General features: G+C 44.3%; 1 protein-coding gene across 1 annotated transcript in view; it reads right to left on the bottom strand.

Annotated features, from left to right (window-relative positions):
- Positions 1-18573, bottom strand: part of PTH2R (parathyroid hormone 2 receptor) — a 62745-nt gene that overhangs the window by 16788 nt on the left and 27384 nt on the right. Inside the window, exons 9-10 of the mRNA XM_081938445.1 lie at positions 6538-6604; positions 1160-1254 (exon numbers count right to left, since the gene is read on the bottom strand). Coding sequence (XP_081794571.1) covers positions 1160-1254; positions 6538-6604 — 162 coding nt within the window. The remainder of the gene's footprint in view (positions 1-1159; positions 1255-6537; positions 6605-18573) is intronic.

The following is an 18573-nucleotide window of genomic DNA, read 5'->3' as shown; positions in this document are numbered from 1 at the left end:
CTCTGAGCTTGATGGTGTCCTTGCAGATGTTTTATTACTGAACTAGGTAACATCACCAGCGCATTGAGATATTACCTAATTTGCTAATGAAACATCTGCAAGAAAGTCACCAAACTCATAATATTTTATCAGTGAAGCAATGGAAGGGCTGTGCTTAGGACATCAGTTGGCCTCAATATGTTCCTGAGGTTAATTGATTCAGCAGCACCCCAACATAAGTAAGGTCCATCTAAGTCATAGATTAGTAATTCTATGAAAACAATATTGGCTTCTCTTCCTGTTAATGTGTGTTCCTTTTCTTCTCTCTATAAATCATTTCCATTTCCAATATTCAAGAAAAGCTTTTACGAGTCAACATGCATTGGCAGAATTATTAAGAAATAATTGCATTTTGGTGTGGAAATATTTTGTACAGGTGAATATCCCTGAAGTTGAAGAAATGAAAGATAAATTGATTATAGAATATATGTTTCACTGTGTTACTCATTTCTGTAATCATTTTTAGAAAGATCAGAATCAGAAAGAAGTCTGTCAAACATTGAAATATCCTAGATTTAAATCAAATTCTGCAGCCAACACCAGTAGTCAAAAATGATTCCACATCCCCAAACATCGACACTTTCTTTTAAGTTAAATTTCATACAGAGCTTGGTATACAAAATCTGCTAGTAATTTGACTAAATGGGCTTTTAAATCCAATAGAAAACATGGTGATGCATATATACACAGATATTGTGTGTGCATATTTTCCCAGAACTAGGGTTCAAAGAAGCTTGAAAAACTGTGATGTAGATCATCTAATTCAGCCTTTTAGATGATGTAGAAAATTCAGGGAATATGTTTGCCTGTCTTCTATCTGAGAACATCCATGACCAAGGCTGCTATATATTATCTTAAACAAGTTTTTCTTAATGCTAACTCAAATTAATCCTCCTATTATACCTTGAGCTCATTATATAGTCCAGCCATCTGTGAAAGTAGGGAAATTATCTTTGGCTTTTTTATACAACCAGTCCTTCAGGAGTCCAACCTAGCTTTTCTCCTGGCAAAAGATAACCAAAGTATTTCCAAACAGAAGACTTCTTCATTACAAGTAAAAAAAACATCGTATCTGATCAAATCAGTTCTAGTCGAGACTGCTTCTGGAAATACATCATACCTATATTGCTTTCTGACATCGTAGCCAACAGCATTAGTTTCCCAAATTTTTGTGGCCAGCACCCTCACAGTATTCAGGAACAGGACAAAGTTCAGCTGTAAAACAGAATTGTTTTATTCCATCATCTTTTAGAGGTATGTTTTGGACTGTTTTGAGGACATATTTAGATAAGATAACTGTTATTATCATTTTTTTTACTGTGAGCACACTGGCCCACATTAAAAATGAAATTCTGTTGCCTGCTCTCAAGAGAACACATACATAACACACAAATACACATGCTACATTATGTATATAGACCAGCATACCGTGAAAATCTACGAAAACAAATGTGTGTGTGTGTGTGTGTGTGTGTGTGTGTGTGTGTGTGTGTGTACCAGTGACGTGCAGTCAGGTGAGGCAGGTGAGGCACAGCCTCACCACTCTCATCATGGAAAAAAAAAGTAAAAGGAAAAAGCTGAGCTAGTTGCTGCCTCACCGTGGATGACTCTGCTTAACCTCACTGGTGCTCTCCCTCCCCAAGTGTAGTGACTTCCTCCCCAGGCCCCCATTCATTTCTCACACACACACACACACCTGGATAAAACTATATAAAAATCTAGCCCAGCTTCACTGATTACAAGTTTGAAAAGGCAACGTGGCTCCACCTGCAATCAACTCTGCTTAACCTCACTGGTGCTCTCCCTCCCCAAGTGTAGTGACTTCCTCCCCAGGCCCCCATTCATTTCTCTCTCACACACACACAGCTGGATAAAACTATATAAAAATCTAGCCCAGCTTCACTGATTACAAGTTTGAAAAGGCAACGTGGCTCCACCTGCAATCAAACTACACTTGGGGAGGGAGAGCACAAGCGAGCACTGAGGAGACCACAGGAGGAGGCAGGAAGCCAGGCAAAGAGCCATGCTGTAGTACACACACTTCCCCCCAGCCTCTTTCTTTTGGAAGGCTCGGCTCGGCTCCCCTCCGGCTTCTCTGCCTCTCCTCTCACCCCAGCCTGCCAGCAGGAGGTGGTGGGTGGGCTTTATTGTGTTCCAGGCATTTCCCACCCAGACAGCAGGCTGCATTTGCAATGGTGGAGGTGTTTGGGAAAGGCAGCAGGGGGATGGAGGGGATGGCAGAGGAGCTGCTTTAAAGCCACTGGAAAAGATATCCAATCCAACTTTTGTGTGTGGGGGGGTTTGTTTGAGAGTGAGTGAGAGAGGGAAGGGGTAGGAGAGATAGTCCAATCCAACTTCTGTGTGTGTGTGTGTGTGTGTGTGTGTGTGTGTGTGTGTGTTTGAGAGAGGGGGAGGAAGGGAGAGAGGGAGGAAGGAGGGGAAGGAGAAGAAAAAGAAAAAGAAAGAAGGAGCAAAGGAGAAAAACAAATGCTGTCGCTTTAAATTGGAACTGAGCATGCCTGGCTGTGGAATTCTGGGAGTTGAAGTCCACAAGTCTAAAAATATTTGAAACCCAGCACTGTGTCAGTTGCCTCACCAGTCATAAACCTCACCGCACGTCACTGGTGTGTACATATATATACCTACACCCATACCTACACACATATACACACACATATGTATGTGTGTGTGTGTGTGCGTGCACACACACACACATACACATTGGAAAGAGGAAACTTGGCAGTTTACAAGGTTAATGCTAAATGGAACAAAACTATGACTGAATCTAAATGTTCTGCTTCGGATACCATGAAGCCTCCTCTCTGAAGAGAGGGAATCAGATCAGGAAAAACAAATTGTGAAGAGGATGTCTAGCATCCCAGATAATACTAGGTACCCTACTCTTATATGCTATGTCCTGGATAGAAGGGAGTGACCTACTAATGATTTTTTTCTGCCATTCTCACCACTCTCTGCACTGCCTTCCTATCTGAAGCAATAATGCAGTAATTTCAACACTTTCTTTTATCTGGAACATAATACTGTCAAGATGACCAGGCAGCAAAGCTGAACTAGTATAAAAAGTCCAGAGTTACTTCCAATATTAGTACATTTGTTGAATTTATCTCACCTATCTAAGAAACTTTTAATTTTGATCTATGCTACTGCAGAGCTTCTGAGAAACTACTTGAAAAATACATGACGTTTATTTTTGAATAAAACTGGCCAAGACAGTGACAGCCACATTTATTTAACTGCTTTTTAGACTGATTCCTTTATTAAGTCTCTGATCTCTATATTAAATAATAAATATACCATGTTTCCCCAAAAATATGACATGTCCCGATAATAAGGCCCTGCCACATTTTTCAGGTGGGCAAAAATATAAGCCCTCCCCTGAAAACAAGCCCCCTGGACAATGCCCCCCCTCCGGCCAGGCAGAGCGCTGCTCACCAACCTAGCGGTATCCCGAAGGTGCCAAACCATGGGAACCAGGGGGAACGGACAGACAGACAAAGGTGATCACATTGCTTGGCGCCTTTGGAATACTGCTAGGTTGGTGAGCAGTGCTGTGCCCAGCTGGAGAGGGGGGTTGCCAGGCGGCTGCTCTCTTGCGAGCAGGCTCCCAAAGAGCCGGGCACAGTCTCAGGGGTGAACGGCTGTGTTGCGCTGTCGCATGTACACTCTATGGTTGTGGGCCGCTGCCAGCAGAGCGTAGTTCAAGAGCTTAGAACCATAGAGCGTACGCCCAGAACGGCCACTGCCTGAAGACTGGATTTGGAAGCTGCCGAAAAAGCCATGCTGGGATGACAGGAGCAGCACACTCTGGAAGTATGCCCTCCCGTGAATCGGCCCACAACCATAGAGCTTATGCCCAGAGCGGCCACTGCCAGAAGACTCAGTTTGGAAGCCGCCCAAAAAGCCATGCTGGGATGGCGGCAGTGGTGGCAGCGGAGGTGCTCTGGCTCTGCAGGGAGAGCTGGGCCAGGGCATCGTGAGCTGGGAGGCATGCAAGCGGAACAGCCGCTCGCGCAACCCACCTCTCCAGCCGTGCAGCGCACCATTCACTGGCATTTCTAAGGCGCCAAGCCACAGAAGCCAGGCAACAGTAAACAGGCGCTCATGCGGTTTGGCGATACCCCTAGGTCAGTGAATGGTACTGTGACCGGCTGGAAAGGGGGTTTGCCGGGTGGCTGCTCGTGAACGTGGTCGCTTCATGGCTGCTGTGTTGCACTGCTGTGACGGCGTGACATAGCTGTTCGTCCCTGAGGCTGTGCCCAGCTGTTTGAGAGCCCGCATGCAAGAGAGCAGCCGCCTGGCAGCCCCAAAACAATAAGCCCTCCCCTGATAATAAGACCCCAGCCATATTTTGTGGGCCAAAAGAAAATAAGACCCTGTCTTATTTTCGGGGAAACACGGTAGTTGCCAAAATACCTCTTTTCTGAACTTCACACTCAGCACTGGAAAGTAGCAAAGCTAGAACAGACTTATGAAAAAATAAATGATGCATCACTCTGTTACAGCTTGGTTAAAAAAAAACAACCCAATATATTTACACTTCCATTTGCAACTAATTGCAAGAAAGTAATGCCAACAGTATTGAGTTACCCTGCTGTCTAAGTGAGCCAGACCAGGAACTGGCACATAGGGGTCGGAATGGGATAACTCACTGTGGCCAACTCACCACAGGCCAACTCACTGCAGCACAATTCAGCACGCGATGACTAAAGAGTGGGAGAAGTAGAATTGCAGCTCACACCAGCCTTGAGGACTTCTAACTTGAGAAGGTTCAAACTTAAAGCATCACAAGGCCTGCTGCAATTCACTTGTTTCTCTCTTGCGTTATCCTAAGATGAGTTGTCCCCGGGGTGAATCAACCAGGGTGAGTCAGTTGTGGCGAGTTAGCCACAGCAAGTTGTCCTAGAGGGGTGATGGTGAAACAGGATTCATCCCAAGAGAACCACCACCAGCAATGTGCATACCCGACAAAGCAATGTACCTTGCTCCTTAAAGTACAGAATGTGACTTTAACAAACACAACGTATTTTAACTGCATCTTTTACTTTTTTAAAAAAGGGGAAATGTAATTTTATCTTTCAATAGGCAATTTAAAGTGGCAGCTTTGAAAGGATGTAGAGTTCAGCGTTGAAATAATTCAAGCAGCTCAAAAGAATAGAAAAGAAGTGCAATACCTTGGCATGTATGCCAAGAAGGAGTGTTTTATTCTCACATATCAAAAGCAGTCACAGCATCTCACTCATGATTGTGACATAAAATGTCATCTCCTGTTCCATAAAGTACAACAAAAAGAAAAGCATCAATAAAAGTGATTGTTCAGTTCTTTGCCAGCCAAAATGCTTTCTTGCACAGAGAAAAACTGTCCGGGGGTATAGAATAGGAATTATCAAATGAGAGCAAGCTCCTAGATTAAAAAATAAAGTAGCAATACTGTAGCTGAAGAACAGATCTGATTGTAATAGAGCTATACTTTCAAGCGACTCTCCTCTCCTTTCCCTTGAAAGACTGGAAAAAGAGAAAGGGCTTCAACTTTCAGTCTTTCTGAAAATAAGAACAAAGAAAACTACCTTTAAATGAAGTCAGATGTTCTCACTCAGAATTATTGTCTGCCTGCTGATGGAGGCATTTTCCCAATCCTATCTGGAGAAGCAAGAACTGAGCCTAAGATTTGCATAAGAAGCATCTAAGCACTGAACTACAAGTCCTCTCTCTAATGGGTAAATATAATTATGGGACTCAGCAAACTTGAAAGAATAGCATAGCGACATTCAAACTATTGAGATATGGGTTGGAATATGCTGAATGATGAAGTGATGGGGAAATGATTGGTGTCTACCTTCTACGTCACAATTTGTGTTGTTAAAAACAATATGCAAATAAAAAATAACAAATAAGGATGATCGGTGATATGAGATGATGTGGGATAGTGTCAAAACCTTGTTGGTCTCTCATAGTCACTAAGGCAGAAGAGGGTAGAGATGCTAATCTCATTTTATACATAACATTCTTTTGCAATTGTCTATAGATAAATACTAGGGTTATCATAACTAATCTGCAAAAAATATGAATAATCATTAGATGGTAAGAAAGAGATATCATTTTCTGTATTAATAGAATAGGATAGGATAGGACAACAAGGTTCAATCAGAGGTGGGTTCCTACCGGTTTGGCCCAGTTCAATCGAACCGGTAGTGGTATGGCGTCCTGGGTCACTGGAACTGGCAGCAACCCAGGCCTGCCATGCCACCGAGCCAGTTCCCCGGTTACCGCCGTCACTGCCGCCATCGCCGCCATATTTTTTTTAGTTCTGTGCATGCGCAGAACAATTTTAATTGAACTGTGCATGCGCGGGCAGCGCACATCCAGCGCACATCCACACACATGAGCAAAGCTAGCACACAAGCAAACTGGCAGTAAACTGACCGGAACCCACCCCTGAGTTCAATGTTTACTAGATGCATGCTGAATAAGTACTCTTACCCCAATAGCCACTAAAATTGGAGTTTGGTATATCCATTTTATATTTCCAGCATTAAGCTCCCAGCATCTGTGAAATCAAGAATCTATTTTTAATAAACAGAGTAAACATAAACAGTCTCAATGTATAATTACTTTTGGTTAGATTAGATTCATTCTGAAGAATGTACAGAATAAGTTTCAGGATTTTAAAGAGGAGCTTCCGGAGGAATGGCGGTCGGCCGCTAGAGCTCCGTGTTCTGCGGGGCGCTTTCCGGGGAACTAGGAGTGCTGCCGGTCCCCTTTTCCAGCATGGGGGCCGGGTCCCCAGTAAACAGCTACCCTGGTTTCTTTTATGACCCAAATGGGTCCTCCAGGGTAGCTGGGTGTCTGGAAAAAGCATGAGGAACGTGAGGAACGAACTGAAAATGCAGCCGATGGGAGGAGGCGCCCGGAGAAGCCGCAGAGAGGCCGTCTGCGTTTGGAGCCGATTGAAGGAGAAGCAGACGGCCTCGAAATGGCGGACGGAGTGTAGGAGGCGCGCCAATACCAGCGATGCCGAATTTGGACTTCAGGTTGGAGGCTGGTGACCTAGGACCATCTGGGACCGTGGATTGAGGTGGCGAAGGCTGGAAGCGCCGGACGCCAAATCCCTCGGCTTGCAGCTTGCTGTGAGAGGTAGCTGTGGGAGCTATGGGAGGTTTGAAAAGGTTTAAAAACCATGTTGGCCGAATTTGCGAGGATTGGAGACCGGCCGGGACCTTTGAGGCTGGCAAAGACTGGATGGATAGGCCGAGAAGGAAGCTGGAGGACGATGGGAGGCCGGTGGGAGCGGCGTTGGGGCCTGGAATGGTGGTTTGGGGGCCAAATTCGCAGTTGCAGGCCAAGGCAGGATTAAAAGCCTAGGACCTGGTAGGAATAGGACTACGACTATGATTCAGGAGGCTGCATAGAGACTGGGGGGGGGAGCTTTGTTGGTGGATTGCCAGGAGGCCCTTGTCATCGTGCACTTGACTGCACCCCACCTACCCCCCCTGCTGACTATTTATTAACAACTGCCCTGGATTCCATCTGCGTGAGCCCTAGAGGACTTCTTCCTACCCTATATGATTCACTGCTGATTGACCATCTGCCCCCTGCCTATTCCAACTACAGTCCAACTACCCCTTGCCATTTGCCACCTACCACCCACCGCCCCCACCTCTTGATTGTCATCTAACCAACCTATTACCATCACCCCCCCATCTAAGTCTAATGACTGGACTATTCTGTTTTGCTGCAATCATGCTCTTCACATTTTTACTGGATTATGACATCTTCAGCACAGACCCTAAGCCCCGACGACGAACTCTTTTAACACTTTATGTATTTAAGGTCAGACCTGATCCTACTGCGAGAGTCCCCCCTCTTGCAGGTGTGGCCCTCCGCCCTTTCGAGGGCCCACCTTGATGACGGATTTATTAATCCCGAGAGGTGGAGGAAGCGGAGACTCAGGGGGTTTTTAGTCAGTTGTTTTTTAAAAATTTGTAGGGGTGGGGTCTCGGGGGTTGTGGGGCGGGTGGGTCAGATCAGGAGCGATGTGAGAGCCGGGCCCCCAGGTGTGGTCGCGAGCAGAAGGGGCGGAAGGGAGGAGGAGGGGGAGGACACCATTCCTATACAGGGCTCTTTAATTCCAACGGTCGCAGGGAGGGGCAGATACGAGGACAGTTTAAGAACTTACAGTCGGTTGGGAGACCGTGGTTGCTGGTTACACCCGGTCGCTTGTACCAACCCCCGCGTTCTAGGTGGTCAAGAGTTACAGACCCAAGGCCTGAGGCTGTTGTTATGCAATGCGAGGTCCATTGTTAACAAGGCCCCCCTCATTCACGATCTAATTTTAGAGGGGGAGCCGGACCTCGCGGGAATAACGGAGACCTGGTTGGGCCACGAGGGAGGTCTTCCCCTCGTGGAAATGTGCCCACCAGGCTACCGAGCATTTCACCAGCCCCGGGCCCAGGGAAGGGGCGGCGGGGTGGCAGCAATTATTCGGGAGGACTTAGAGCCGAGGGAGTCTACTGTGCCACAGACGTCCGGATGTGAATCCCTTGTTGTGAAATGGGGGCCTGGGAGACAGTTGGGCCTGCTGATAGTATACCTGGCTCCTCGCTATACATCAGCAGCCCTGCCCGAACTCCTCAAGCTGATCGCATCGGTGGCGGTTGAGACCCCCAAACTTTTAGTGATGGGGGATTTTAACCTGCCATCGATGGGAGAAGCATCAGAGGGGGTTCGGGAGTTCATGGCTTCCATGACAGCCATGGACCTGACTCAAATGATTCAGGGCCCAACACACAAGGGAGGACACACTCTGGACCTTGTTTTTGTCTCTGGCCAGTGGCTGAGTGATCTGGGAGGAGGGGACTTAACCATCACTCCCCTGTCATGGTCAGATCACTCACTCCTTCGTCTTGACTTCCCTGGTGCTATCTCCCGCTGCGGGGAGGCGGAACCGGAAAGTTCCAGATGGTTCCGCCCCAGGCGCCTGATGGAACCTGATAGGTTCCAGACGGAGCTTGGGCCACCTCCTGTAACCTTGACCCGCCCCCGGGTAGAGGACCTGGTGGTTGCGTGGAATAATGCAACTACCGGGGCCTTGAACCGGGTGGCGCCTTTGCGGCCTCTCCGGCGGCAACGATCCACCCTAGCCCCTTGGTTTACCGAGGAGCTGAGGGTGATGAAATGCCGCAAGAGACGTCTAGAGAGTCGTTGGAGATCCTCTCGCTCCGAATTTGATCGAACACAGGCACGAGCCCATTTAAGGACGTACCTTGTGGCATTGAGAGCGGCCAAATGCCAATATTGTGCCACTCTCATTGCATCCGCGGAGAACCGCCCTGCCGCCCTGTTTCGGGTGTCCCGCTCCCTCTTGTTTCAGAGGCCACGGGAGGCCCCCCTACAGGGCAGGGCAGAGGAATTTGGTAAATATCTACAGGATAAAATCGCTCAAATCCGGAGAGATTGGGTTCCTGTCAGTGATCCAATGGAGACGCCCATGGCGAGTCTTGAGGAATCGATCTGGGAGGAGTTTGACTTGGTTGCCATCGAGGATTTGGACAGATTGCGTGGACGACTGCGACCCACCACATGTTTATTGGACCCGTGCCCCTCCTGGCTTGTACTGGCATCCTGGGAGGTTACACAAGACTGGCTCCTGGGCCTAGTGAATGCTTCGCTGAGCGAGGGGTCTCTCCCGGCCGCCTTGAAAGAGGCGGTGGTGAGACCCTTGCTCAAGAAGCCTTCCCTGGACCCTCTGGAGCTGGCCAATTATTGTCCTGTCTCCAACCTTCCCTTTCTGGCGAAGGTTGTAGAGAGTGTGGTGGCCTACCAGTTTCCACGACATCTGGAGGAAAATGATTATCTAGACCCGCGCCAGTCCGGCTTCCGCTCCGGTCACAGCACGGAGACGGCCTTGGTCGCGTTGGTGGATGATCTCTGGAGGGCCAGAGATAGAGGTTGTTCCTCTATCCTGGTCCTATTAGACCTCTCGGCGGCTTTTGATACCATCGACCATGGTATCCTGCTGCGCCGGCTGGAGGGGTTGGGGGTCCGGGGCACCGTTTTGCGGTGGTTCGGCTCCTACCTTTCTGACCGGATGCAGCGTGTGTTGGCAGGAGAAGAGAGGTCGACCCTACGCCCCCTTACTTGTGGGGTGCCACAGGGGTCGGTCCTCTCGCCACTCCTGTTCAACACATATATGAAGCCGCTGGGTGAGATCATCTGTGGTTTCGGGGTGGGATACCATCTGTACGCTGATGATACTCAGCTGTACTTTTCCACCCCGAACCACCCCAACGAGGCCATCGAAGTGATGTCCCGGTGTGTGGAAGCCGTACGGATCTGGATGGATGACAACCGACTCAAGCTCAACCCCTCCAAGACGGAGTGGCTGTGGGTACCAGCTCCCCGGTTCAGCCAATTAATTCCATCATTGGCCATTGGGGGCATTCAACTTGCCCCCGTGGAGCGGGCGCGCAATTTGGGCGTCCTCCTGGATGCCCGGCTGTCCATGGATGACCATGTGACAGCCGTGGCAAGGGGGGCGTTCCACCAGGTTCGCCTGGTGCGCCAATTGCACCCCCTACTGGACCGGGACGCCTTACGCACAGTCACTCATGCGCTGGTGACGTCTCTCTTGGACTACTGTAACGCTCTCTACATGGGGCTTCCCTTGAAATGCACCCGGAGGCTACAGTTGGTCCAGAACGCAGCTGCGCGGGTAATTATGGGGAGTACTAGGTACTCCCATGTGACACCGTTCCTGCGCGAGCTGCACTGGCTTCCTGTGGTCTATCGGGTGCGTTTCAAGGTTTTGATAACTATCTTTAAAGCGCTCCATGGCTCAGGACCTAGTTACTTGCGGGATCGTATTCTGCCCCATACATCCCTGCGACCAATCCGCTCGCACAGAGAGGGCCTCCTCCAGGTGCCGTCCACGAGACAGTGTCGAGGGGCGGCGCCTAGGAGTAGAGCCTTCTCTGTGGCGGGCCCAGCCCTGTGGAATGACCTCCCTCCGGATATTAGGAATACCTCTGACCTCCGCTCCTTTCGTATTAAGCTTAAGACCCACCTATTCCAAGCAGCTGGCCTGGCTCAACTTTGATCTAACCACATCGCTCCTGATGGGTTTTTAACTGGGTATTTTAATTATATTTAATTATCTAGGGGTTTTTAAATACTGTATTTTAATTGTTTTTATTTATCAGCCAACCTCCTCCTTGTGTGTGTCTCGGTATATGTCTCTGTTATATGTTTGTTTTGTCCACATATTTATTTCATATGTTTCATTGTACGCCGCCCCGAGTCCTTCGGGAGAGGGTGCGGCTAAGAAATAAATATATTAATTAATTATATATTAATTTTGGGTTCTTTCATCCTTAATAAACCAAGGCAGGTTTCTGGAGAAGAATAAATAAATATGTCAAGTCCCATCTATGCTTTGAGTCTGGAAAAAATAAGAAAATGATGCAATTTTCAGAAATACTGGTAATAAAATAATAAAATTCTTTTTCTTAGTTGGACTAGTTTTGAGATGGAAGATGGAGGGTTCAAATATCGGAATGTCCAGAGAAAGTCTGAAAAAATGTGTAGAGGAATGTGTGCGTCAGTGGTGGGTTTCAAACTTTTTTAGAACCTCTTCTGTAGATGTGCCCTGCTTTGTGGGAGTGGCTTGGCAGCCATGTGACTGGGTGGGAGTGGCTTGCCAGCCATGTGACTGGGTGGGCGTGGCCAACTTGTAAAATGTGGTGAAACTCACTTAACAACGCTCTTGCTTAGCAACCAAAATATTGGCTCATAAACTCTGGCATTTGAAGCATGCAAGTCTTAAAGCTGTCAAGTTACAAGACCCTTGCAACTCTAACCCTTTAGAAAAAAAAACCCAGGGATGTTCAAACTTGACAGTTTTAAGACTTGTGGACTTCAACTCCCAGAATTCCTCCTCCAGTCATATTGGCTCAGGAACTCTGGCATTTGAAACACGCAAGTCTTAAAGCTGTCAAGTTACAAGACCCTTGTACTCCTAATCCTTTAGAAAAAAAAACCAGGGATGTTCAAACTTGACAGCTTTAAGACTTTAAGGTTTAGATAGGACTCTTAGAGGCGGGCAGGGCGATTGATGAGCCAGCCAATCAGTGAGCGGCGGGCGGGACAAGCGTGGTGCGGACGGGCAGCAGGAGGGAGCTGTAACCAGTTCTAAACAGCACGGTAGATTTGTGGAACCTCTTCTATAGAAGAGGTTAGAACTGGCAGGAACCTACCCCAGGTGTGTGTGTAGGGGGAGGGTTTAAGCTGGAGGTTAAGTACACTTTATTCTGACCCCATTCACCTTATATGTGTTTTCAGGGCTAGTTCATTTTATATTAGAATTGGTTCTAGTAAAATAAAAAGAGAGTCATTCAGTGGCTTAATGTGCCTTAAAACAGAATTAAAGATTCACTATTATAAACCAAAATTAGAATATATTTAGAATATATAAAATCCAGGATAATTTAAAAAAAAAAACCCTCCTGTTGATGCCACAATAGCCCAGTGAGCTTTTCCATGTGGGGCATCCAATAGGTCAGAATATTACAACCACTAAGCCATTTTCCCTCCTTGTCCTCTGCCTCTCTTGCTGTTGGGGTTTTCCGGAAGTGACTGTACTCGAATGTTCATTGCCTGCCTAGCCAGCTGTGAGAGGAGACCACCAAAGAAGACTGGGCCTTGACCATTCCAAGAGATTCAAAGAGGGCCATCAGCTCTGACTCAGAAATGAACTGGATAAAAAGGAACAAGTGATTTAAATAGAATTTGCTTCCTTATATAAATCCCCGTGGGGCATATCACATCTTCAGAGGACTGTCTGAAATGGAGAAAACACCACTGCCCTTCATGAAGTCAGAAAGTAGATCTATGCCTGGCTAAGGATGCAATTCACATAAATGTTTCCTATAGAGATGTTGAACTAATTTGAGGAATTAAAGCAAGCAAATCAGGAAATAGCCTTTCACAGAAAAAAATGACACCACAAATTCTCATCAGTTTAAAATTAGTATCAGCTACTTCTGCATAGCAAACAATAAACGTGCCTGATGCTGTATTAAGGGGTAACAAAGCTTAGATGGCTGCTTCCTGGTGTAAAGTACCTCTTGAAGGGGAGAATTATGTTGTGTCCTTCTTGGCTGTTTTTCATCTGAAACTTTCCCCACTAAGCTACTTTAGTTCTATCTTAAAGCTGTGGACTAGCACATTTGGAAGGCAAATGCAGCAGCAAAAGGCAGTTGGAAAGAAAGGGTTAAACATATGGTACAGACAGCTCAAGGATAGAAATCAGTACATTTTTGTGAAATCACTCAAGTGTTCAGCTCAGCTATTTTATTTCAAGTACTAAAAGTTGTACCTGAAACTGGTATCATCCACACCTTATTTTTAACCTCTGGAGGCTGTGAGATTCAATTCAGGGGCTATTTAAGCACACTGAAAACCATTTTGGGTCTAATGGTTAAGGTTCTGGGCAAGAAACCAGGGGACTAGAGTTCCAATTCTGACTTAATCATGAAAGCCAGTTGGGTGTATTTGGGCCAGTCGCTGTCTCTCAGCCTAACTGACTTCACAGGGTTGTTGTGCAGAAAATAGGAGGAGGAAGGAGTATTAAGTATGTTTACAGCCTTGAATTACTCATAAAATAAAGGCAGGATAAAAATCTAATAAAAATAATGTTCAGATAGTTTGGATTTTAAAACCTTATCTTGAGATTACATTTTCACAAAAAAAGAACATAATTGAAAAGACAGCTGGGGATTCTATATCTCTAGGAAAAGATTGAGATTAGAATAGACACTGTGAATAAGTCAATGTCTTTTAGAAATGAGGTGACTATTTGAAGTTGGGTGGTAAAAATGTGAGCATCCTGGTTTCATTAATAAAGCTGCCCTATTCAGATATGGACATCCCAGTTGAAGTTGCTCCTGTTGTTGCTTACACTGACCTGCATTATTTGGACCTAGAGATTCTGTGATGTTTAATTGCCTACAACCTCAGGCAACAAAAGAGTGTGGAAGACCATTAAAATTGAGAAAGTGATATCTGCTTCAATTACTTCAAATTCCCAATGTTCAACAGTATAGGAACTATCACATTTCTTTTATTTTATGTACTCTTCCTTTTACAAAGCCACTTACAATTTCCACTTCATCCTAGAAACTGATCTCTATGAAGACTCTTTCAATACACAAGAAACGCTGCAAGTTATTTTGTATAGACAGATGTACCTCATTAAGGCTTCATAGCATTTCCTCTATTTCATTTCTCCTTCCTAACAAGCTACTGAAAGTGAAAGAGGGAATTTAACATCTGTTTTGGAGGGGAAGAAGTTTGGTGAACCTGGAAGTTTGCTTGTTAGTTTGTGCTGTTTTATTTTATGCTGATTAAAGCATTATATGCCTATTTGGATTCTACAACTTATCCTGCTACAACATAATGAAAGGGAACAGCTGTGGCAAATAGTTGTCTGGCATTTCAGTACTCTTAGAAGCATTAATTTTTTACAGCAACATTAATACTAAGGTAAGAGAGATTATTAATGTGCAGCAACTGGCTTCCTTCTAGTTCTCTGAGTCTTAGTGCAATGCCTCCTAGGGTAAAATTCAGGATATTCTGGAATCACACTCTATCAATCTAATTTTAGGGTGTGTGTGTGTGTGCACATTTCTTATAAAGGAAATGCACCTTTAGCAACCCAGATTCTTTGAAACTCAACTTGTCTTCAGAATTAGGATGAGATAGATGGGTGTCTAGAAACCAACTGCTTTCTGCTCAACATTGCTGTGTAATATAAAAGAACAACAGCAATAGCACTTAACCCCTCTTAGTGGTTTAGAGAGTTAGCATATTGCCCCCAACAATCAGGGTCCTCATTTTGCCAACCTTGGAAGGATGGAAGGCTGAGTCAACCTTGAGTTGGTGAGACTCAAACTGCTGGCAGCCAGCAGTCAGCAGCCCTAGCTTGCACTACTGCATTCTAACCACTGTGCCACAGAACTCCTTTCGGTATAATTGGGTTGCAAGAAAATGCAGCATATCTCTAGCATCCACAAATAGCATGAAGCTAATAATTGCCCATATTTAAGATCAAAAACACAACTTCAATTCTTTTAGCATTTCAGAAGTTTACTTTCTCCCTCCTCCCCAAATAAAGACAGGCTTAGATATGATAATTTAAAAATCCATGTAATCATTGAGGGAGAGATATAGTTTGTTTTAGCTCTCTTTTTAACTGAGCACAATTGTGTCACTATCAGAGCATTAGCAGTGGCTGTTCCTCTCATTACAAATGTTTAAAAGGAAAAACTTCTACAAAATCTTGGCTGTTGTCCCAGGTGCAAAATCGTCTCCCTTTAAAAGTGCCAGATAGGGGACAACAAAACCGTAGAAAGCTGGTGGTGGTATTTTCCTAGGAGCTTTCTCCTCTTTAGGATGAGGAAATATGGATGGTAGTGGAAGTGATGGACAAAGAGATGCTAAGCTCCAGTCCTAGTGGCAAGCTCAAGGAGGAGACAAGAGGAGGAAAGAGGCAGTGAGAATATTTAAGCTGCTCATTTCAGATTTGTTTCTGAAACCTTTACAGCCATACATAAGAAAATAATATTGTAAAAAATAGTTCTTGGCAAAGAATATGCAAGCACAGCCTGATACATGACAAAGAATCATCCTCCCACATGTTTCTTTAAAGAGCAATAAATTATTTAAATGGCATTTTCCTTCCTGAAAGAAATGCATCATGATAGGAGTTAATCCTTTTTAATTCCTTTTCTTAAGAAAACTGTGTATTCCAACTTTTTCTCCTGATAGCATTTTGATAATTTTGATAAGCCTTAAAGATGTAAAGTGAGAACTGAGACATATGAAATGCTTCTAAAGTACTATTCCACTTGGAAGAAGTGCTAACAATATGTACTTATTCATCTTGAAAATAATGGTGTTAGATCAGCCTAAGGGGAAAAATGCAATCCCTTTCCTGAAACTAAGCAAGCCTGGGTAATCATCAGAGGTGGTGAAGAAATGGACAATGCACTTGCCTTCAATTTCATAATTTGTGTGCAATAAATGAATAGATTTGGTTTCCATAGTGCTTAATTCTGTCTTATTTGCACCTTTTGTAGTGAGTCTTTAAAATTGTCTTGATACTATTCTGAAGAACATGTCATATTAGTTTCAGTTGATGAGGGCAGGGAATGCAAACAATACATTTGGATTAAATAAGATTAAACCACCTGTAGTTTTATCCATAACCATTCCAGTAACCTTCACTAAACCAGATAGATTGACTGAATAGACTTATAGATGCTGTTTTGTAATGTGGAATGGGTCCAGACGCTTTAAAACTTGCAGTTTTATTAGATTTTTAAAAAATCCTATCTTTATTACTTTTATACCATATTTTTCGCTCCATAAGAACACTTTCCCACCACCACCACCCAAAAGTGGTGCCAGTCCTTTGGTGAATAGCAGCCTGGTCGCAGTGGCTGGGTCCTTTTACAGTACTGAACCCCCGCCTTTTCTGTCTTTGTCATTGCCCGCCTCTTCTGTCTCTTTTCCGCAGTGCCAGCACCTTAACCACCATACCTTAAGAAATTCTAGGCTGTAACTATTATCCAATCTCAAGTTCTTTCTTTTTTCCAGTACTTTTTAATGAAGCAAATTACATAGATTCGTAATTTTTTATCTAGGCTTGGTACCAAAATAGCCTGGTTTTCTCTATTAAGTAAGGGAACTGCAAGTCTTGAAGGTTCTCCAAGAACTATCATCAGCTTTGATGACTCTGGTTGCAGGGCATTGATAGCATCATTAGTGATCTATGTGTGAAGGCAGGACACAATTATTTCACTCTGATCTTTAGGAGGAAGTTTCAAAAGGCAGAATTAATGACCATTTTAAACAGAGTCTACAGAACCTTTTTGTGGATTCCTGTGACATTCTATCCTATGTCCCACATTCTTAAAAACCTATATGAAGCTTTTGGATGAGATCAGCCAAAGGTTTTAGACTGGCTGAAGTGTTATCAGTCTTCTGCAACATTCAACTGTACACCTATCAGGCACATAAATTAGATGAGGATGCTGAACTAGTGTAAACACTGTGTAATAGGAAGGATTAAAGTGAAATTCAAGCTTGATAAAGCTGCAGTGGTCTGAGTAGATTTTTTTTTTCCAAAAATTGTTTTGGGTGGCTAGGTTACATCTCCCCTCAAAGAGCAGGTTTACAGTTGTGCGTTATTTCAACAGAGTTCATACAGAGAATTGAGGGCAGTGAATTCAACTTTTTGCTCAGTGCAGAAGTCCGGTGAGACATAACTGCATGACTGCCTAGCCTCTGTCTAAACAGTTCCACTGAAGGGTAATCCCTTAACTCTCTGGATAACTGTTCTACTGTTCAAGTCCCCTTACTATTATAATTTTCTTCTACATTTAGTTAGACCATTAGAAGGGATCTGTTTCTTAATTTAAATCTTTTATTGACTTCAGAGCCACCTAGATTAACAGGAATGTAATATAAATATACTTATAAATACATCGTATTCCATACTCCAGAAGAATAAACTTTGCAACTTTCTTCAAGAAAGACAAATATCATATACTTCTCAGATTTATCTTCATCATTCTTTCAATCTCTCTTTAGGATTTATTTCTAGTCTTCAGACTGTCCTCATCGTCCAGCTCAAAACCTTTTCCAGTTTGACTGATTTTTTCCAGTGCAATGCCAAGAACTGGACACCATACTTGAAATGGAGTATGACCAATGCAGAGTGAAGCAGAATTATTATTGGCCATAATCCAGACTTTTTTTTTCTAAGGGTACAGCCAAAATGTGTGTGTCTGTTTTGCAGTCACATCATTGAGTCAATATTCTGTTTCCTGATCTGGCAGAATTCTATAACTTTTTCACAATTATCATAATTTCTGTTCCAATTATCCTTCATCTTGCAAGTTTGCATTTGCTTTCTGTTTCCTAAATGAATACTGTACGGATTTATTTTCTCTACTCCAATGTTGACACTTCAAGTTCAGAAAGCTTTGGAGGCTCAAAGTATTGTGTATCAGCTATGGTTGATTCATCAGCTACACCAACCCTGGATAGGAAAAACTTAAAAATAATGACTCGTGCTGTAGTCGCTTTCAGGCTGAATCACTGTAATGCATGATTTTAGTGATCGATATGCAAAAAGATCCTTCATGTAGAGCAGCACTTAGTTGCTAAAATTCTGACTAATTTAGCTAAAGTTATTAACAGTAGATTTGTTTCTTGAACAATTTTCTTTCTTTTTAACAGTAATATATTACAAAGAAGAAATAAAGCTTTCTTTTTGTAGTGGTAGTCTACTCTAAAATGCTTTTCTTTCAATATTCTATTCGAGGCTGAATTCCACATGTAGAGACTTCCTAGGTAGTTGGAAGAGCATCTAGTATCAAGTTAGTTGTTCTCACCCTTCCTTGCCCCCTTCCCCTCAATTCCTAAGAAATTATGTGAATGAAATAAGAGTAGCCC

This window comes from Natrix helvetica, assembly GCF_964273705.1.
Source record: "Natrix helvetica genome assembly, chromosome: 1".
Taxonomy (NCBI): Eukaryota; Metazoa; Chordata; class Lepidosauria; order Squamata; family Natricidae; genus Natrix; species Natrix helvetica.
This window is presented reverse-complemented; position numbering and strand designations above follow the sequence as displayed.